A 22,956-nucleotide genomic window follows, 5' to 3' on the forward strand; every position below is an offset into this window, starting at 1 on the left:
AGGGCCTGACATTAGTAGACTCTAAATAAATACCTATTAAATAAAATGGTTAAAAAAAAAAAAATTTTTGCTTTACCAGGGACAGCAATAAAACTCAAGATAAGGAATATTGTTTTGGTTTAATAGAAATGAGTAATTACCTCCAAAGAGGGAGTTTATCAAAAGCCATAGAATACATGAGCAAATAAAAATAACTTACCTTTGTTACACTGTTCTTACAGTTAACAATACTGGGTTGTACACATAAAAATTTAAGAGGATAGATCTCATGTTATGTGCTTTTTGCCACAATGCTCACCTTTGCTGGACGTATACAAAAGTGCTGACTGAAAGGAAACCAACTGAGTGTCAGTAAGACTCTCTTCCACTGACATCTGTACTGCATATCCAGCATCTGGATTTACATTGGGCAAAGACAGTAAGTCTGTTGACCGAACAAAGAAGTTCCCATGGAAAGTATGAATGGAAAGACCTAGAAAAAAATTTATAAAATATTATTTATACATACCTACATATAGATATTTACATTTTACCCTAGTCACTTATCAGACTAGCAGAGAATAAATTAAAGTTTAGATTTATAAAAGAAATATACATTTGGTCTTCAAAGATTTCTGGCACATAGCTCCTAAAACCCTCAAAATTTCCAAAGTAATGAGAGTAATAAAGGTGTCTATTGCTATGTTAATGAGGTGATTTTTAGAAAGTGTCTAGGTAGTCTAGGAAGGGGGGTTGGTTGCCAGAGGAACCAACGATGTGATTAGAGGTTGGAACTTTCAGTCCAACACCCTCCCTCAACACACATCCAGGGAAGGTAGAGGCTGGAAGTTGAATCAATCACCAACACCAATAATTTACTTAATCATGACTATGTAATGAAGCCTCCATAAAAACCCAAAAGAATGGGGGGTTCAGAGAGTTTCTAGGTTGGTTAACATTTGGAGATTTAGGGAGAGTGGAGTACTCAGAGAGTACAGAAGCTTCAAAAGCTTCATACCCTTTCCCTGTCCCTATACCTTGCCTTGTGTAGATCTTCCATCTTACTATTTCTAAGTTATATCCTTTCTTCTTTTAAAATATATTTTATTTTATTAAAAAAAAAATATATATATATATTTGTTTGTTTGTTTGTTTTTAAATATATTTTATTGATTTTTAACAGAGAGGAAGGGAGAGAGATAGAGAGCTAGAAACGTCGATGAGAGAGAAACATCAACCAGCTGCCTCTTGCACACCCCCTACCGGGGATGTGCCCGCAACCAAGGTACATGCCCTTGACCGGAATCGAACCTGGGACCTTTCAGTCCGCAGACCGACGCTCTACCACTGAGCCAAACCGGCTTTGGCTATATTTGTTTTTTTACAGAGAGGAAGGGAGAGGGATAGAGAGTTAGAAACATCGATGAGGGAGAAACATCAATCAGCTGCCTCCTGCACACCCCATACTGGGGATGTGCCCGCAACCAGGTAAATGCCCTTGACCTAAATCGAACCTGGGACCTTTTAGTCTGCAGGCCGACGCTCTATCCACTGAGCCAAACCAGTCAGGGCTATATCATTTTTTAATAAATCAGTAATCTAACAAGTAAAATAACAAGTGAAATATTTTTAAGCTGTTCTAGCAAATTAATGGAACCCAAGGAGGGGGTTGTTGAAACTTCCAATCTATAGCCAGTCAGGCAGAAGCATAGGCAACACCCTGGACTGGACATTAGTTTCTAAAGTGTATGTGTGTATTACAATGAGGGGATTGAGGGACTGGGGGGTTTAACCTGTGGGATCTGATTCTATCTCCAGGTAGATAGTGTCAGGATTGGGTTAATTAGGTACTTGGAAGTGTGGAGAAAATCAACCCATACATTGGAATTGGGAACAGAATGATCCTATCCTATGTAGTAATAAAAGGCTAATATGCAAATAGACCAAATGGTGAAAAGACCGGTTGCTATGATGTGCACTGACCACCAGGGGGCAGATGCTCAATGCAGGAGCTGCCCCCTGGTGGTCAGTGCGCTCCCACAGGGGGAGCGCCGCTCAATCAGAAGCTGGGCTTATGGCTAGCTAGCACAGCAGTGGTGATAGAAGTCCCCAGGCTGATCAGGCCTAAGCTGGCAGGCAGACATCCCCCAAGGGGTGCCAGACTGTGAGAGGGCGCAGGCTGGGCTGAGGGGTCACCCCCAACTCCAGTGTATGAATGTCATGCACCATGCCTCTAGTATTAGATAATACACAGTATTTAGTGAGGGTGAGTATCTTCTTAAATGAAGGTGAAGATTCAAATTTTCAAAAAAACTTTGAAGGATATATTTGCAATATCCATAAAAAATTCTAAATGAACATGTCCTTTGACCCTAGTAATCCCATATCTAAGAATTTATCCTACAGATACACTCATTCAAGTACCAAATTATATGTGCCAAAAAAATTAAGCAGTACTGTTTTTGTCTGTAATGTAAAATTAGGTACATATAAAATAGCTTCTATCCTGACAAATAGAAAAAACTTAAAAGCACTTTTGGGATACACATTTCCAGTAACTTATAGGCAATATCTGCAGAAATAAACCATTTTTTAGGTCCATCAACCTTAAATGAATGGGATACAACAAACAGGCCCTTTAAAACATAAACGCTAGTCCCAGCTAGTTTGGCTCAGTGGACTGAAGGGTCCTGGGTTTAATTGGCCCGTGAACTGAAGGGTTCTGGGTTTGATTCCATTCAAGGGCACATGCTTGGGTTTTGAGCTCAGTCCCTAACAGGGGTTGTACAGGAGGCTGCCAGTTAATGATTCTCTCTCATCACTGATATTTCTCTCTCTCCCTCTCCCTCTTCTGTCCTTTTTAAAAATCAATAAAAATATAGTTTAAGAAATAAAATGAAAGCATTTAAAAAATCCTTCAAACTCTAAAAAACTATTTGAATTAATAAACAAGTTCAGCTAGACTGCAGCATACAAGATCAATATACAAAGGATTATTTATATTTATATAAAGAAGCAATAAAATTTAAAAAATAATTCTATTTATAACTGCATCAAAAATATTTAAGAGTAAATTTAAAGAAATATAAAACTTATACTCTAAAAACTATAAAACATTGTTGAAAAAAATTAAAGAAGGTCTAAATAAATGGAAAAACATACTATATTTGTGGATGGGAAGACTTAATACTGTTAAAATGACAATATTCCCCAAATTGATGTCTATTAAATGCAATCTCTATCAAAATCCCAACTAGCTTCTTTTCAGAAATTGATAAACTGAACCCAAAAATAATATGGGAACACCACAACAATCTTAAGGAAAAAAAGTAAAAAGTTGAGAGGACTCACACTTTCAAATTTGAAACTTACTAGAAAGTTATAATAATCAAGACAGTTAAGAACTGGTGTAAGAATAGGCATTCAAATTACTGGAATATAATTCAGAATCCAAAGCCTCATATTTATGATCAATTGATTTCACCAAGGGGACATGGGTCCCAGGATAATTCAATGAGGACAAAATAATCTTTTCAACAAATGATACTGGGACAATAATACATCCACATGCAAAAGAAAGAATTCAAACATCTACCTCAAATAAAATATAAAAATTAAACCAAAGTAAATAAAATACTTCAATATCAGAAGTATAACTATAAAACTCTTAGCAGAAACATGAATACAAATATTCGTGATCTTGGATTAAGCAGTGACTTAATGCTACAATACCAAAAATACAAACAGAAAAAGAATTGATTGCCGAAACTGGTTTGGCTCAGTGGATAGAGCGTCGGCCTGCAGACTGAAAGGTCCCAGGTTCGATTCCGGTCAAGGGCATGTACCTTGGTTGTAGGCACATTCCCAGTAGGGGGTGTGCAAGAGGCAGCTGATCGACGATTCTCTCTCATCGATGTTTCTAACTCTCTATCCCTCTCTCTTCTTCTCTGTAAAAAATCAATAAAATATATTTTTTTAAAAAGAAAGAAAAAGAATTGATTGATGGGACATCACCAAATTAAAAAAATCTGTGACTCAGTGGTTGAGCATCAACCTATGAACCAGGAGGTCATGGTTCAATTCCTGGCCAGGGCACATGCCTGGGCTGCAGGCTCAATCCCTAGTGTGGGGCGTGCAGGAGGTAGCCAGTCGATGATTCTCATCATTGATGTTTCTCTCTCTCTCCCTTCCTCTCTGAAATCAGTAAAAATATATTTTTTAAAAATCCATCAGTAATATATCTTAGGTTCTTTGGAATTATAATCTTTTTCCATTGAGATATAATTCATATACAGTAGAAATCACCCCTTTCAAGTGTACAATCTAGTGGTTTTTGGTATAGTCAAAATAGTTCCTTAAAAAAAAATGTTCCTTTTTATTCTTAATTGCATATTCCATCAGAGTAAGTAAAATATTTTAAAATAGCAAATTTTGAGATAATACTATAAATATATATAGATACATATATATATATATATATATATATATATATATATAGAGAGAGAGAGAGAGAGAGAGAGAGAGAGAGAGAGAGAGAGAGAGATAGTATCAAAAGAAACATTTACTTCTATGTAAATGCAAAAAAAAAAAAATAGTGCCCCCACCTTTGGTACACCGAATCCTCATGACTGCCTCAAAACCAATCTTCCGAGTGAGGTATCTGTGTAGCTCCTTCTGTAATTTCTGTACCTGAACTGGGTTGTGCTGATGGTGGTATGAGGGATAATAATAGACACTACCTGCTGAATACCGAGAAATACAACCTGGAAGAAAACACACACTTCTTTTAAATTCTGCTGTTGACTAATATTACTACATCAAAGTAACTACAGGCATTTGAATAAATTTTTCTTTAACCTCCCCAGGTACCATCAAAAAAGAATATTTTGCCTTAGCTGATTTGGCTCAGTGGATAGAGAATCAGTCTGCAGACTAAAGGGTCCCAGGTTCACTTCTGGTCAAGAGCACATGCCCTGGTTGTGGGCTCAATTCTCAGTAGGGGACGTGCAGGAGGCAGCCAATCATTGATTCTCTCTCATCATTGATGTTTCTATCTCTTGCTCCCTCTCCCTTCCCATCTGAAATCAATAAAAGTATATTTTAAAAAAATTTCATTCCTTTAAATAGTAGCATATAAATTTCTCTACTATAAATTTTTTAAGTAGAAGACTATCCTATATAATAAAAGCCTAATATGCTAAGTGTCCAGTTGTCTGGAAGGCCAGTCAATCAATCAAAGCATAATATGCTAATGATATGCTAAGACCACTCAACCACTCACTATGACGTGCATTGATCACCAGGGGGCAGACAGTTGACCAGTTGCTATTATGTACTCTAACCACCAGGGGGTCAGACAGTCAACCAGTCGACCAGTTGCTATGATGTGCACTGACAACCAGGGGGCAGACGCTCTGACAGTAGGTTAGCTTGCTGCTGGGGTCTGGCCGATTGGGACTGAGCGAGATGGGCTGGATATGCCCTGGAGCCCTCCTGCAGTCCCTCCCCAGTTGGCCAACCTCCCATATCCTTCCCCAGCCCTGATCATGCACTGGTAGGGTCCCTTAGCCTGGCCTGCATCCTCTCGCAATCTGAGCTGAAGTCTCCCCTCCCACGCCCCCCAAGTGCATGAATTTCGAGCACTGGGCCACTCATAGGGTTTATAATAGGCTACGCTGATTAACTCTCCCAAGGACATTAAATTTCTTTTACTTTGTCTCTTATTTAGAATACCATTATATAAATATCATTTTGACACTCATTTGAGAAAAATAATAATTAGGAAAAACTTACCCAAAGAAGCCAAATCAGAATACTGTCCACTGAGAAGGAATAAATCAACAGCTACCTGCTGACCAGAACAGTCCAGAGCTAATTTCTTATAGAAGTCAGTGGATGGTGTCAAGTGAATTTCCTATTAATAATAAATTAAAAAGAGAAAAAAATTTAAATCATTAAATTGTTATAAAATTTAGGCACTTTCCCTCACTGCCCCAGGCACCATCAGCTTCTTCACTCCCAAGCTCCAAGAGCTCTTCCTTAATCTGCATAACTTGTTTCCTAAACCCATTTCTTATAGGAATTAATTATTCTATCCCTGTGATTTACCAAATAAATGTTCTCATACAAAAAAGAATTGTTATAAAATTTAAATTTCTAGTCTAGCAAGTGTGGCTCAGTTCACCAATGAACCTGGAAGTCACAGTTCGATTCTGGACAGGGAAAATGCTGGGTTTCAGGTTTGATACCCAGTGAGGGCATGGAGGGGACAGCTTATCAATGAGTCTCTCTCATCATTGATGTTTCTATATCTCTCTACCTCTCCCTTCCTCTCTCTGAAATTCTATATATTAAAAACCTAATATGTTAAGTGTCCAGTTGTTCAACCAAAGTGTAACATGCTAATGATATGCTAAGGCAGCTCAACCGCTTGCTATGATGTACACTGACCACCAGGAGGCAGACACTCTGGGTAAATTAGCTTTCTGCTGTGGTCCAGCTGACAGGGACTAAACAAGACAGACTAGATATGCCCTGGAGCCCTCCTGTGGTCCCTCCCCAGCTGGTCAACCTCCTGTGTCTCTCCCAGGTCCCAATTGTGCACCAGTGGGGTCCTTTAGCCTGGTCTGCGCTCTCTTACTTCCTTGGGGGATATTAGAGAAACATTTCAGCCCGATCCCACAGGCCAGGCCTAAGGCCCCATTGGTGCATGAATTACTGAGCCTCTAGTAATGTAATAAAACAGAAAAGTCTACACAAGAAAGAAACACTTGACCTATTTTCTTATATTCCCTACTCTCCACAACTAAAATATAAATTAAAAGAAAACAAAACAAGCTGTATGACCAGAGACAGAGCACCAACATAAATCTTATATCATAGATCTGATGACCTTCGAACCTTAGCAGATGACCTTTGGTTGGGTTCCTCTCGTGGTTTCAGAGCTCCTGCTCCAAGAGTTGGGAGTTGTGTTTGAAAGACAGACATTCGACCACCAGTTGGGGACATCAGCTTAAAGGCAGATTGAAGTGCAGGACCCAAGGCACTCTGGGTCTCCAGGGTCTTGGCAAACATTTGTGGCAAAGTTTTCAGTAAATCTTGGACGAGCTTGTGAAATAAAGCAAGAAAACTCAAGAGTGTTAGAATTGAATCTTTTTTTTTTTTTTTTTTTAACAAAAAGCCAGTAACTAATACAATAGACAAAGCACTGAGTCATGATGATGGTCAGAGAATCTACAGACATTACAGTAAACAATGAAGTAGGTCAAATAACAAGAAAGTCATTTTAAATAAACATTATAAATTGGCAAGCAAGACAAATAAAAATTGCGGCCTTACAGTTCTTGCACATGCAGTAGTCCAGCAAGACTGTAAGTCCAAAATGTATCCAAAAGAACCATCACAGTTTAGAGATTTGATTTCTTTTAGTGCCATGAAATAAGGCCTTCTCAATCACCTCTACACACTATATTCTTTTTAATTCCAAAATGAGTTTAACTTTTCCTTACTGGAAAATCTAAGATATCCAGTAAATTTGCCAACTAGTAATAACCACAACAAAAGAAAAACAAAATGAAAAACAACTACCTATTTAGGTTAGGATGTACAAATAAAGAGCGTTAATATGAAAAAATATATCATACTATGGTGAAGTCACCGTTGCCAACAGCTGAGACCATAGACTTGCTAGTTAAAATGTTACCCCTACAGCATATATGCATATACAGGGTCGACAACATCCCGCCTCAGACACATTCTGTTCACCTCTCACTGTATTATGTCATGGCAATTTCCAGGCAGGTAATAAGAGTTTCTTCTGAACTGACCCCAATGACACTCTGTGAATCAGAAAAGCACAGGGCACTGAAAGCAGCCTAGCTAAAGTGCTTCTATGTAGTGACCAGATGCTTATCTCAATAAACCTCCCGACTTCCCAGGTGGCTGGCAAGGCAGGTTTCCTTCAGGTTTTCTTCCTTAATAGAATAGGCTCATCTTCTACCAAACTACAAATAACTTGCTATAGTAGACTTAAAACCAATAAGTTCAAAGTCAAAGTCAAGAGTAGTTCTTCTGATGAATTTTAATTAACCTCAAAATATAAAATGCTATACATATTAGAAATGTCACAGAAAGAAGCAAAATTTTACTTAATATTTATTTAAAAAATATATTCCTTCAATACTGCAATTAAACATGTTAGATAGGAAAATGTGCCTTACCTCTTTACTTTCATTTAAATTTACTAATAAGTTCTCCGGCATAGGTATAAAAATATCTGAAATAAATAAATATTTTTTTAAAAATTGGTAAAGGTGTCCCAAAACCACCTCCTCCTCTACTATAGTACATGCCTATGTGTGTGTAATTTAGGTATTTATTGGAATTTAGCTGTTCTTCTTCTTCTTCTTTTTTTTTTAATTTTCACCCAAGGATATTTTTCCATTGATTTTTAGAGAGAGTGGAAGAGAGGGAAAGATAAGAGAGAAATATCCATGTGAGAGAAACACATTGATTGGTTGCCTCCTGCACGCACCCTGACCAGGGCCCAGGCCAAGGAGGAATGTGCAACCAAGCTACATGCCCTTGATCAGAGTTGAACCCAGGACCCTACAGTCTGCTGGTCAATGCTCTATTCACTGAGCCAAACTGGCTAGGGCTGGAACTTAACTGTTCCTGTGTAAAAGATAAATAATCTCCCAATTAGAAACTATTGATTTGTAAGCACTCAGTAAGGGTTTGTACAAGTGCTCTGCTTCTTAGGTTAAAAGCAACAATTCAGAACCTACTTTATAAAGTTCTTGCTTAGCCCTGAAAGCCAGCCAAAAAAAAAAAAAACACTTATTAAAAAAAAGGCTGGGGTCAGTGTGGCTCAGTTGGTTGTAGAGTCGTTCCCTGCACCAAAAGGTCAAGGATTCGATTCCTGGTCCAAGGCACATGCTCAGGTTTCAAGTTCAATGCCCAGTCAGGGTTCATACAAGAGATAAGAGATTGATGTTTCTGTCTCACATCAATGTTTCTATCTCTCTAAATTCAATAATAATAATTAAAAACAGGTTGACTCAGATGACACACAAGGAAGAATAAAAATTGGGTGAAGGAATTGAATAAACATCTCTATTCACACAATAGTCAGTATTCTTTCTATACAGTTGGCCATTAAGTACTTGAGTTATCAGGGAAATACAAATGAAAACTGCCAGATGCCACCTCACATAAGTTAACAAATTTTAAGAATCACTTTTCATCTCTGAAAATGTCTGTAAATGCACTATGAGTATTGGTTTTGGGGTTACAAGTAAATTTTAGTGAGTAGGCAAATTCACAAGTAAGGAATCCATGAACAATGTGGACTGAATGTACCTCTTTAAAGGGCAGTAATTGAGGAGAGCTCACTTCTGTTTTGGTTCTAAATGTTCACAACAGATCACTCTCTAATCTGTTCACCCAGATACTTTTTTATCATAAAGCAAAATCTAAACAGGTAATTCTCATAGGTCAAGTTGTGAATTTACTGTTGTGTTTTCATTTGTATTTCCCTGATAACTCAAGTACTTAATGGCCAACTGTATATAAAGAACACTGACTATTGTGTGAATAAATGTTTATTTAATTCCTTCACCCAATTTTTAATTAGGTTGTCTTTTTATTGTTAAGTTGTAGTTCTTTTTTTTTTTTTTTAAATATATTTTATTTTATTGATTTTTTTACAGAGAGGAAGGGAGAGGGATAGAGAGCCAGAAACATCGATGAGAGAGCCATCGATCAGCTGCCTCCTGCATGCCCCCCACCAGGGACGTTCCTGCAACCAATGCACATGCCCTTGACTGGAATCAAACCCAGGACCCCTCAGTCCACAAGCTGACGCTCCATCCACTGAGCCAAACCGGCCTCGGCAAGTTGTAGTTCTTAACATAATTTAGATATAATTCCCTGATCAGATATATGATTTACAAATATTTTCTTTCATTCTAATATTTTCTTTCATTCTATTGATTCTCAGTTAACTTTTTTTTAATCCTCACTTGAGGATATTTTTCCATTGATCTTTTAGAGAGAGTGATAGTGAGAGTTAAAGACAGAGAGAAACACTGATGTGAGAGAAACACATTGATTGGTTGCCTCCTGCAATCAAACCCAGGACCTTTTGGTCTGCAGGCCGACACTCTACCCACTGAGCCAAACCAGCTAGGGTTCAGTTCACTTTCTTGATGGTGTCCTTTGAATTTAACACAAAAGTTTTTAATTTTGAAGAAGTCTAACTTATCTATGTTTTTATTGTTTGTGTTTTTGGTGTTATATCTTAAGAAATCACTGCCTAATGCAAGGTCACAAAAACTTATTTCTATATTTCCATCTAACAGTTTTATAGTTTTAGTCTCACACTTAAGTTAACTTTTGAGTTAATTTTTTAAATTATGGTAAAAAATACAAATTTTTTGAGGACTCTTCATACTGTTTTCCATAGTGGCTACACCATCAGTGCCACCAACAATGCACAACAGTTCCACTGTTTCCACATCCCTGCCAATATTTTTTGTTTTCCGTTTTTGGGTAATAGCCATATCATGGAATGGTATCTCATTGTGGTTTTGATTTGCATTTCTCTAATGACTAATAACATTAGGTATTTTGTCATTATTTCATTATTGGTCATTGTATATATTCTTTAGAGAAATATCTATTCAAGTAAGTTGCCTATTTTTAAAAATATATATATTTTATTGATTTTTTTTTTTTTTTTTTTTTTTTTTTACAGAGAGGAAGAGAGAGGGATAGAGAGTTAGAAACATGGACGAGAGAGAAACAGCAATCAGGTGCCTCTTGCACACCCCCTACTGGGGATGTGACCGCAACCAAGATACATGCCCTTAACCGGAATCGAACCCGGGACCTTTCAGTCTGCAGGCTGACACTCTATCCACTGAGCCAAACTGGTTTTGGCAGCAAAATTGCCTATTTTTGATGTAATTTTGTTGCTGAGTAGTTCTTTAGATGTTCTGAATATTAATCCTTTCTTAGATATACTAGTATGATTTACATATATTTTATCCCATTCTGTGAGTTGCCTTTTTTATTGTGAGTTGACTTTTTACTCTCGATAGTGTTCTTTGATATACAATAGTTTTAATATTGAAAAAGTCCGTTTTATTATTTTTTTCTTTCTTGGTGTCTTTGCTTTCCGTGTCACATCCAGGAAATCACTGTCAACTCTAGTGTCATGAAGATTTCCCCCTATGTTTTCTTCTAAGAGTTTTATATTTTGTAGTGTTAGTTCTTAAGTTTGGCTCTTTCATCCATTGAGTTAATTTTATCTGGTTTAAGGTAAGGGTCCAACTTCACTCATTTGCATGTTCAGTATTCCCAGAACTATTTGTTGAAAAGACTGTCTTTTCTTCTATGGTTGATGTGGCTCAGTTCATTGAGTGTCATCTCATGCTCCAAAAGGTTGCTGGTTCAATTCCCAGTCAGGGCACATAGACAGCTTGCGGCTCTATCCCCAGTGCAGGGGGCATATAGGAGGCAGCCAACTGATGTTTCTTTCTCTCCTTTTCCCTTCCTCTCTCCAAAAACATTATTTTTTTAAAAAAAGAAGATTGTCGCCGAAACCGGTTTGGCTCAGTGGATAGAGCATCAGCCTGTGGACTGAAAGGTCCCGGATTCGATTCTGCTAAAGGGCATGTACCTTGGTTGCGGGCACATCCCCCCAGTAGGGGGTGTGCAGGAGGCAGCTTATCAATGTTTCTGGCTCTCTATCTCTCTTCCTTTCTCTCTGTAATAAATCAATAAAATATATATATATAAAAAAAAAGACTGTCTTTCGCCATTGAATGTTTTCAGCATCCTTATATAAAAAATCAAAGTGTACATATGTAATCGTTTATTTCTGGGTTCTCTATTCTATTATATAATTTATATATTATATAATTTCTGGGTTCTCTATTGGTCTATATGTCTCTCCTCAAATACTTTTTGAATAAATGTGTTGCCTTGTTTATAAAGCACTTTTCCTCTATAACTACTTCCTCCTTCTATTAAATGAGGATTGAACTGAAGGACTCTTACAATTTCAACAATCTTATGATATTATACTCAAGGTTTTCCTCAATATAGAATTATACCATACATTCTTAATTTATCAAATAGTCATGAAATATTTCTAAAGCTACAAATGACTAAGATAGTTGAATAATTTCAAGTGTATATGTACCTTCAATATCTGAAACTATTAGCATCTGAGGTTGAGAGAGACCTTCTTGAAGACTGTAGAAGTGGATTGTACTATCAAATGTTATGAAGCCAATTTTTGTCCTAGTGTTGCCAGGAAGCCTAAAAATAAATTTAGAAGAGTATTTTATCAAGTTTTCTCATATTCATATACATATATGTTAAATATCCAATAAGAGTTACATGAAAATATCTACTTTCATATTATAGAATTTGTCCTAACATAAACATTTAACCCACCCAATGTTTAATCACCATAAAAATATATCCTACTCAAAGTGAAAACACTATACGTAAACCAATCAAGAAAACCCAATAATAATACAGCAATTCAAAACTCATTACACCTATATAAAATTATATAATCACTTGGAAAATGGCATATAAAAATACTGGAAAGTATAAACAAAACTTTGTAGAAGATTTTAATTTATAAAATATATTATAAAGTTACTATATACCAACTCTAAAATTTAATATAAATTTAGATACTGCATAGTTGTTAAAAATTTTACCCATGTTTGGGTGAATCAGTGGACTCTTCCTCAACAGACAATCCTCATACACAACCTATGACATTAAAAGTACAAATGCTGGCAAGAACAAGGATGCCCCTTATCATCAAGGTAAGGGAGTTAATCTGTTTCTGATGAGATTTGGCTTTCCGTATTCTTCCATGGAACACAAGAACACTATAATGCATTACACTAAAAGATCACACAAACTTTTATAGGTTACCTTAAGTAACTAAACACTATTTAAAGTAGAGAGAGAGAGAGAGAGAGAGAGAGGAAAAAAATACAGATATTTTTAAATAAATAAAAAGTAAAGTACAGATATTTTAAGAAACTTATGAGACATAATAGCCAAAAGCAATGTGTAAAAATAGTTTAGTTCTTATTCTAATAAACCTACAGTAAAAAAATATTTTTGAAACAATCAGAACAAAAACTGGACTGGGTATTAGTTGATATTATAAAATTATTGCTAATTTTGTTTGGTGTGACACTCCTATTTTAATTAGAGCTAAAAATAATTCTAAGTATTTATAGGTAAGATGATATGCTGATTGAGATTTACACTTTAAGTACTGAAGGGAGAGGTATGTTTGTGTGATTACATAAAGCAAAAACAGCTGAACACTGTCCTGGCCGGTGTGGCTCAGTTGGTGGTAACGTTATCTGTACACCAAAAGGTGGTGGGTTCAATTCCCAATCAAGGCACATACCCAGATTTTGGGTTCAATTCATGGTCAGAGCTAGTGAGAGGCAACCAATTGATGTGTCTTTCTCTCCCCGCCCCCTTTTTCTCTCCTTTTTCCCCTTCCTCTATAATATTTAAGAGGGGGGAAAAATAATAGCTGAATGCTAAAAATGTTAAAGTTGAGGGAGGAGGGATGGATATTTGGAAGTTCATTAAATTCTATTTACTCTATGTTTAAAATTTTTCCAAAATAAAAAGTTAAAATAGAATTTTGGAGAAAGCAAGGCCTAAAGTTCACAACTGACTTACGTAGGTTTTTAGAACATTACATAGCTTTTTTTTGGTTTTTTTGCTTTTTTTTTATTTTTATTTTAAAACTATCCATTTTGTAAACACTATTAGTTTCCAACTGAAGCTGAATTAAGATACTTACAAATCCAGATTGTCTAACAAACTCTGGCAAACTGAATTCAAGTATCCAGTTTCAATTGCATTGTGAGACACATCAAACACAAAGACATACACTGGAGGTTGAGGTGGTCGTAACTGAAAAAAAAATTTAATAAGATTAAATTTAAATTTATCATTTGACCTGTCCACATATAGCAAAACAATAAACATTATTTATAAATTAAATGAAGACTATAATAAACAACGGATTAAAACATAATGTAGAAAGAAGTTTAAAAAACAGGCAAGCCCTAGCCAGCTTGGCTCAGTGGATAGAGCGTCAGCCTGCAGACTGAAGGGTCCCAGGTTCGATTCTGGCCAAGGGCACATGCGTGGGTTGTAGGCTTGATCCCCAGTGGGGAGTATGCAGGAGGCAGCCAATCAATTATTCTCTCTCATTATTGATGTTTCTATCTCTCTCTTCTTCTCCCTTCCTCTCTGAAATCAATAAAGAAATATATTTAAAAAACAAAAAACAACAAAAAAACAGGCAAAATTATACTAAATTGTTTTCAGATGGATACTTAAGGGAAAAAATGAGGATGTGATTGCCATTAGTCAGAAGACTGTTTTCTAATGGGAAGGGGAGGAAATGTGATCAGAAGGACTACTGGGAATATTAGCAACATTCAATTTCTCGACCTGGGTGATGCTAACACTGCATTTATAATTATTTTGCATACTATATATTTTTGTTATATAAAAGTTTCCATATGTGCATCATATTTCACAATTTAGAAGGAATTACAGTTCTGAAAGTGAAAAGTTAAGTTGCCTGAGAGCTGGTTATTTAACAAACACATTTCAGGCAAGTTTCACAAAAATGTACGACTGCATTTTTAAACTTCCCAATTCAAAGATCTGTTTTCAATTCAATAAAAAGCAGCAATCACAATCAGAACTGGTACATATAGTGTACTAACTTTTGTGTATGTGTTTGTTTTTGTATATATCACTTGCTGAATCACAGAATCTGTTGTCCCAAGAGGTAAGTCGGGGAGAAGCAAAACCTCTTGCTATAGTCAAATTCCAAATTTAAAGAAAGCTGTTTTTGTAAAACCTGGGAGATAAAAGAAAAGAAACCCAGGAAGGCCAATTCAAAAGAACAAATGCTTCTGCATTTTCAACTTTTAATTCAACAAAGGCACAGTTACTACTAACCAACCATTCATACATACTTTAATCTGCACTGGAGGATATTTTTTCCACTGATTTTTTTTTACAGAGAGTGGAAGAGTGGGGGAGGGAGGAGGAAGTAAAGGAGGCAGGGAGGGGGGGAGAGAGAGAGAGAGAGGGAGAGAGAGAGAGAGAGAGAGAGAGAGAGAGAGAGAGAGAGAGAGAGAGAGAGAGAAGCATCTATTGTATATGAGCGAGACATTGATTGCTTACCACACGAGCTCTGATCAGGGCCAAGGATCGAGCCTGCAACCCAGGTACTTGCTCTTGACCAGACTCAAACCTGCAAACCTACCCACTCACCAAAGGGCTGTAGGTTCGATTCCTGGTCAAGGGCACATTTCTGGGTTGCAGGTTCCATCTCCAGCTCTAACCGCATTTGAGAGGCAACCAATCTATGTCTATCGATGTTTCTGTCTCTCTCTCCCCTCTCCTTTCTTCCCCCTCCCTTCCACTCTTCTCAAAATCAATGGAAAAAAATATCCTAACTCCTTGAGTGAGGGTTAATAACAAAAAAAGTACTTGGAAAAGGATGCTCATTATAACATTATTTATAATTTAAAAAATTGAAGGGCCTTAAAAGTAAATATGATCTCAATATGATATTGCAAATTTCTGTATGAACATACAAGAATCATAAGTGAAACTTTACATTCTAGTACACATTTCAGACTTATCCTTATGTACTAATTAACTACTTTTAAAATGAACATGTATAACTTTTCTAAATTTAAAACTGTAACGTTTTGTTTTATTTAAAACCCACTTTATGAGATAAATATGTTATATAAAAAAATGAAAAGTTACCATGTATTCTGAAGGAGCCATAAACTCAATTGTAGAATTTTGAACTTCAGGTCTTTTGTGAGGTTCTCCATAGACTCTGGTCAAAGGGTTGTACAAGAATTCTTCAGGAACTATATAAGTTGACAACATAAAATGATAAAACTGAGATTGTTTAATAAACCTTGTGTTTGGCTGTTTTCTTATTTAGTAATTTATAAATACTTCAAAACAGACTAAATGTTAAAGGATAAGATGTACACTTTGTTTTTGAGATCCATTCAAGTTCTTCATATACTAAATGGTCCTGCATATGTCTTACTTTTATATACTAAATCACTGTTATTTTTTTTTCTTTCCCTGTCTTCTAATATCCTCTTCATTTTCATTCTTGCTAAAGCTTTTCTAAAATAGCTTGAAAAAAAATGGTAAAAATTCCTAAATGCCAATAATTTTTTTAGCAAAGCTATTAACATTTGACACATAATATGTACAGACTCTGGATACTCTTAGAAAGGTACGATAAAGCCGAAACCGGTTTGGCTCAGTGGATAGAGCCTGCAGTCTGAAGGGTCCCAGGTTCGATTCTGGTCAAGGGCATGTACCTTGGTTTCGGGCATATCCCCAGTAGTGGGTGTGCAAGAGGCAGCTGATAGATGACTCTCTTTCATCGATGTTTTTAACTCTCTATCTCTCTCCCTTCCTCTCTGTACAAAATCAATAAAATATATTTAAAAAAATAAACTTTATAAAAAACAACAATGTCTAATGAAGCTTAAAAGGAAAAACAAAAATGAATTAAAATTAAAAAAAAAAGTTTAAAGTCTAAAGGTATGGTAAATTTCATTAATTAGTAAAACCTCTATGGAATATCAGTTACCTACCACTTACAATGTAATGGAGCTCAATGAGTATTTTCTAAATGAATTATCATTGCAGGTGTCTTCTAACTGTTTAGAAATTCAAATTCTTATGTAGCTAAAGGATAAGCCATAGTTCATGAAATGGTCTGTGCTGCATATGGAAGTGACTATAACCTTTATTACCATTTCATTTCATATACTGAAGCATATACATAAGATTTTTTTTAAAAATATTTTATTGATTTTGTACGGAATCGAACCCGGGACCTTTCAGTCCTCAAGCCAACGCTCTATCCATTGAGTCAAACCGGTTTCGGCTTTATATACATAAGATTTTCAAGGTGTACTAAACACTATACATATATTTTCTGAATTATTATAGAATAAAAAGAATACTCTTACTCTATCCTCACTTTCCTCTATTCTTTTTTAAAATATATTTTGATTTTTTTACAGAGAGGGAGAGAGAGGGATAGAGAGTTAGAAACATTGATGAGAGAGAATCATCGATCAGCTGCCTCTTGCACACCCCCTACTCGGGATGTGCCTGCAACCAAGGTACATGCCCTTGACTGGAATCGAACCTGGGACCTTTCAGTCCGCAGGCCGATGCTCTATCCACTGAGCCAAACCGGTCTCGGCCACTTTCCCCTATTCCTGAATGCATAAAATAAGTAGGACAACAAATCAATGTCTCTCTAATTTTTTTAATGGTTTTGATATCTTACATTCCTTTATTTCTCAATACTTAATGAAATTTCCTTCCAAGCAGAGACTTAATTTTCAATGTGGATATCAGCATACCCTTTTTCTTCTAGAATCCTATTAAAGTTGGTTAGATGATATTCCTCAAAAGTAAATTGTGAAACAGTTGAATGAGATCTCCTCCTTCTCAATTGCTGAGAAAACTACATTCAACTAACCTTCTAGCACTGCCCACCTCCCTTCATCCAGCAGTGAATAAAGCTAATGGCAGCTATTCCGTGGACTACTTTCTTTTACCCCTAGACCAGTGGTTTTCAACGTTTTTCATCTCATGGCACACATGAACTAATTACTAAAAATATATGGCATACAAAAAATATATATATTTTGTCGATCTGACAAAAAAAAAGAAAAAAGTATAATTTTGATTCATTCACACCAGATGGCTTCTGTTGTGTTGGTTGTTGTCATTTTTTATTTGACAATCTAAGGGAAAAGATGTCAGTGTCCCTGACTAGTCAGGTATTGCGTTTTAAAGATTCTTTCCCTCTCTCTGACTTGGTGCACCATTTGAAAATCGCTGCCCTAGATTAAAGGCATGGGACAATTTCTAAATAAAAATTTATTTCATAAATTACAGACTTAAGTAACAGTATAAAATATGCCATTTATTATTATACCCAATATAATAAATATAAAATAGTGGTATCAAAGTAATATTATCACCTTTTTTTTTTCTTTTTTTTTTGCCTAAGAAGAATATAATCTTCCTTATACTAATAAAAGGGTAATATGCTAGAGACCTTCCAGATGTCCTTCTGGACAAAGCCATGGTGGCAGTGTGAAGCAGAGGTGGTTAGGTCAGGCAAGGAGGGGAGGGCAGTTGGGGGCGATCAGGCCAGTGGGGGTGGGGGGGAGGGGTAGCTGGGGCAAGCAGGCCAGGAAGGGGGCGGAAGTTGCGGGCAAGCAGGCTGGCAGGGGGCAGTAGCTGGAGAAGGCTGGCAGGCAGAATGGTTAGGGGCAATCAGGCAGGCAGGCAGGCGAGTGGGTAGGAGCCAGTGGTCCTGGATTGCGAGAGGGATGTCCAACTGCCAGTTTAGGCGTGATCCTTGTGGGATCCCAGATTGGAGAAGGTGCAGGACCAGTGTCTGAGGGATATCCACCCCCCGGACAAATTTTGTGCACCAGGCTATTAGTTATTTATATTTATCTATATAATAAAAGAGTAATATGCAAATTGAACATCACTCCAATACACAAGATGGCCACAACAAGATGGCTAGCAGGAGCAGGAACTTGTAGGCTATGAAGCCAGCAGGGGAGGACAGTTAGGAGTGACAAGGCTGGCAAGGGAGGGCAGTTAGGGGTGACCAACCTGGCAGGAGAGGACAGTTAGGGGCAATTGGGCCAGCAGGGGAGCAGTTAGGTGTCGATCAGGCTGGCAGGGGAGTGGTTAAGGGGTGATTAGGCTGGCAGGTAGGCGAGTGGTTGGGTGTTAGCAGTCCTGGATTATAAGAGGGATGTCTGACTGCCCATTTAGGCCCGGGCAGACGGACATCCCTTGAGGAGTCCCAGATTGGAGAGAGTACAGGCTGGGTTGAGGGACACCCCTCCTCCCCTGTGCATGAATTTCGTGCACCTCTAATATTTAAGAATAAGGGCATAGAAAAATGTTATCAGAGCCTAAACCGGTTTGGCTCAGTGGATAGAGCGTCCCGGGTTCGATTCCGGTCAAGGGCATGTACCTTGATTGCGGGCACATCCTCAGTGGGGGGTGTGCAAGAGGCAGCTGATCGATCTTATCGATGTTTCTAACTCTCTATCCCCCTCTCTTCCTCTCTGTAAAAAATCAATAAAATATATATTAAAAAAAAAAAGTTATCAGAAGCTATTTTTGAGTGGAATGTTTATAGGTAAATAAGACAGGGCTATTGATTTTTTTTTTTTAACTTCATATTTGTATTATCTGATTTCCCTACAATGGAAGTAAAATTTTTTAAATGTTTCAAAAAAAAAAAAAAAGCACAAAACATACCATCATTGACTTGGTAACATAAGTTACACTTCCATCTCCTTTGATCAAGAAAGCTGACAAAAGGGTTGATGTATGTCCTGCATGAACGGCATCTCACAATTGTACCGGAGGTAACCACAGGCAATTGCTGAAAAAACAGAACTAATTTTTTTAAGGCAGTGATCATCATGACTAAGGCAAAGCATTAATCATACCTTCCAAATAATTGTGGGGATATTATAATTTTGGAGGAAAAACCCCAGGGTAAAAAGTTTCCAAAATGCGACACAAAAAATTATGTAGCAGAGATGTATTAATTTGATACTCTGTTGCTTTTTTCTAGGACTGGTTTCTTAAATTTTACCTTTTAAAAAGTATTTATTTTCTCATTAAACATTTACACACAAAACCAACATAGTACATCTATAATGTATTTTTGAGATGGGTGGCAAAGGAATGATTAACATTCTAAAACAGGGGTGGGGAACCTGTTTCCTGCCAAGGACCATTTCGATATATATAACATCATTCTCGGACCATACAAAATTAGCCTGCTATATTTGGTCAAACATTCAATTAACTCACCTCTAATGCCTTGGCAGAACCAGACCAAATCATTTCACCGGCCTTCTATGTGCCCCACCTCTATTCTAAAACAAATTATTTCAAAGTTTCTTCATGTTATAGTAAGAGGCTTACCTCATGAAAGAACTGTCATATTTAAATATTCAATTAAACTTTGCAATTACATTCCTATTTGAAGTTTATCCTACATTAAAAAAAAGTTGTAAAGTCTTAATATAAAAGTATCAGTAAAGGCAATAAAATCCTAAAATCAATTGGAGGTTTCTTTGGGAAAATCAATTCACTTATGTACTGACTGATCCTCTCAACAGTGTGTAGCTATATGTTAAGGTCCCAGAGCCTTAGGACAAAAGTGAAAAGGCTTTTTTGAGGGAGTGGGATAGGGTCGATCAGAAGGATTTGAGGCCCTTTTTTTCTTTTTTTTAAAAACAGCTTCCTAAAGAACAAATTTTATTCCAAGAATGGCAGTACCGAGAGACTGGGTAAAGTATTTTAATAGGTAAATAATTTATAACTTACCATTAGGTCTTTGAAAGGATGAAGCAGCAGTCCTAACGGAAGTTTGGCTTTATTCAGTAAGGCCTGAGTCTGAGGAATGCTAGTCAGTGTACATCGAAATAACCTATAGTAAAGTAAAAACCATCTATCAGTTGTTGCTATGATTATTTTTGAGCAACAACAACAAAAAGATTTAAAAGGTACACATTTTGCCCTGGCTGGTTTAGTTCAGTGGCCAAAGAGTCGTGCTCAGACAGAAGGGTTAAGGGTTCGGCCGAAACCGGTTTGGCTCAATGGATAGAGCGTCGGCTTGGGGACTGAAAGGTCCCGAGTTCGATTCCGGTCAAGGGCATGTATCTTGGTTGCGGGCATATCCCCAGTAGGGGGTGTGCAAGAGGCAGCTGGTCGATGACTCTCTCTCATCGATGTTTCTAACTATCTCTCTCCCTTATTCTCTGTACAAAATCAATAAAATATATATTTAAAAAAAAAAAAAAAAAAAAAAGAAGGGTTAAGGGTTCGGTTCCCAGTCAAGGGAATGGACCTCGTATCTTGGTTGTGGGGTTGATCCCAGCCCTTGTCAGGGTGCATTCGGGAGGAAACCAATTAATGTGTCTCTCTCTCCCCTTCCTCCCTCCCTTCCACCCCTTCTAAAAGTCATAAGAAAAAATATCCTCAGGTGAGGATTAACAACCAAAAAAAAAAAAGGGTACAATTTTAACACTGGATCAGATTACAAATACATAAAATATTTCAACAGGCTCTCTCAAATTCTATCCCATTTAAATATGTAAATCCTATTTAGACAGGGAGAATCCAAGATGGCTGCTCGGGTAGGCACCTAGCCGCAGCCGCACGCAACAATTTCAATAAAATACAACTAAAATATAAAATGGACATTACCCAGAACTACAGGAAAGTCAACTGACTGGAAATTCTACAACGAGAAGCAAGGAGAAAACCAGAAGGAGGCACGGAGGAGCTGTAAAAGCCCAAGGTACGGAGACACGCTGCGCGCGCGGAGAGGACGGAGCCGGAGAGGAGGGAGGCCGAGTGCCTGGCTGGCGGAGGAGAGAAAACTCCGACTGTGCTGGGCCCCCGACTGCTCTGAACCCCAGTTCTGGGCCAGACCCCGGGGACCCAGGCTCATCCAGAGGGAGCTGGGCTGTAAGGCGGTACTCGGGGAAGCAGCGAAAGGAGGTCCCAGAGGCGCGCACACAGAGCGCAGAGAAGGGCCGGCCTGCTGTGCCGTAGGACTGCCCTGGCGGGAAGGAGACAGGCTCCAGACTGCTCTGAACGCCACCTCCAACTCCACTTCCAACTGAACTGAACCCCAGTTTCGGGCCCATTGCTGGAGAGCTTACACTGTTTGGTAGCAGGCGAAAATCGAGGGCACCTTTCTCTCAGAGGCGCTTGCAACAAGTACTGAAGGACCCTGAGTCTCAGGAGTCGCATAGGGTGGGGCTGACGGAAGCCAAGGCTGTAGGCTCCACCCTGAAACCCCGCCCCATCAGAAAAGCTGCCTGCGAAAATGCCTAAACCAAATAGATCACAAACGAAAGAAATGGAGGACAAAAAGCGACTGGATATAGAGTTCAAAACCACACTTATAGGGTTTTTCAAGAGACTCCTAGAAAAGGCCGATAAAATAAATGAGACCTATGAGGATATGAAAAGGGATCAACAAGAAATGCTAAGGGATCAACAAGAAATAAAGAATACATTGTCTGAAATAAAAAATATTCTACAGAGTCCTAAAAACAGAATAGAAGATCGCAAGAATCAAGTCAAAGATTTGGAACATAAAGAGCCAGAACACACTCCTCTGCAGAAGCTAGAAGGCAAGAGAATCCAGAAAATTGAAGATAATGTAAGAAACCTCTGGGACAACTTCAAACGATCCAACATCAGAATCATGGGGGTCCCAGAAGATGAGAGAGAGCAAGATATCGAAAACATACTGAAAGAAATAGTGACAGAAAACTTCCCCCACCTGGGGAAAGAATTGGACTTACAAGTCCAGGAAGCACACAGAACTCCAAATAAGAGGAATCCAAAGAGGACCACACCAAGACAAATCATAATTAAGATTCCAAGAGCAAAGGACAAAGAGAGAATATTAAAAGCAGCAAGAGCTAAGCAGGTGGTTACCTATAAAGGAGCACCTATACGATTGTCAGCTGATTTCTCAACAGAAACCATGCAGGCCAGACAGGAATGGCAAGAAATATTCAAGGTGATGAATAGCAAGAACCTACAGCCAAAAATACTCTACCCAGCAAAGCTATCACTCAGAATCGAAGGTCAGATAAAGAGCTTCACTAATAAAAAAAAGCTAAAGGAGTTCATCACCACCAAACCAGAATTATATGAATTGCTGAAGGGGGTTCTTTCAGAAGAGAAAGTAAATAAAGATAAAAATTATGAACAACAAATACGTAACTATCGACAAGTGAATCTAAAAACCAAGGAAAT

The 22,956-nt window shown here is 37.6% G+C and overlaps 1 protein-coding gene across 2 annotated transcripts in view; it reads right to left on the minus strand.

The window, feature by feature from the left end:
- Positions 1–22,956, minus strand: part of SEC24A (SEC24 homolog A, COPII coat complex component) — a 60,722-nt gene that overhangs the window by 13,179 nt on the left and 24,587 nt on the right. The window contains exons 7-16 of one of the 2 annotated variants that reach the window (XM_084886567.1): positions 20,503–20,605; positions 19,420–19,546; positions 15,841–15,950; positions 13,841–13,953; positions 12,188–12,306; positions 8,199–8,254; positions 6,880–7,086; positions 5,773–5,893; positions 4,584–4,742; positions 299–472 (exon numbers count right to left, since the gene is read on the minus strand). In XM_084886567.1, coding sequence (XP_084742693.1) covers positions 299–472; positions 4,584–4,742; positions 5,773–5,893; positions 6,880–7,086; positions 8,199–8,254; positions 12,188–12,306; positions 13,841–13,953; positions 15,841–15,950; positions 19,420–19,546; positions 20,503–20,605 — 1,289 coding nt within the window. Of the gene's footprint in view, positions 1–298; positions 473–4,583; positions 4,743–5,772; positions 5,894–6,879; positions 7,087–7,161; positions 7,818–8,198; positions 8,255–12,187; positions 12,307–13,840; positions 13,954–15,840; positions 15,951–19,419; positions 19,547–20,502; positions 20,606–22,956 lie in introns of those variants that run through there. The other variant, XM_084886568.1, reaches the window with a different exon arrangement.

The sequence above is a fragment of the Pipistrellus hanaki genome (assembly GCF_964339955.1).
Source record: "Pipistrellus hanaki genome assembly, chromosome: 5".
In the NCBI taxonomy this organism is placed as follows: domain Eukaryota; kingdom Metazoa; phylum Chordata; class Mammalia; order Chiroptera; family Vespertilionidae; genus Pipistrellus; species Pipistrellus hanaki.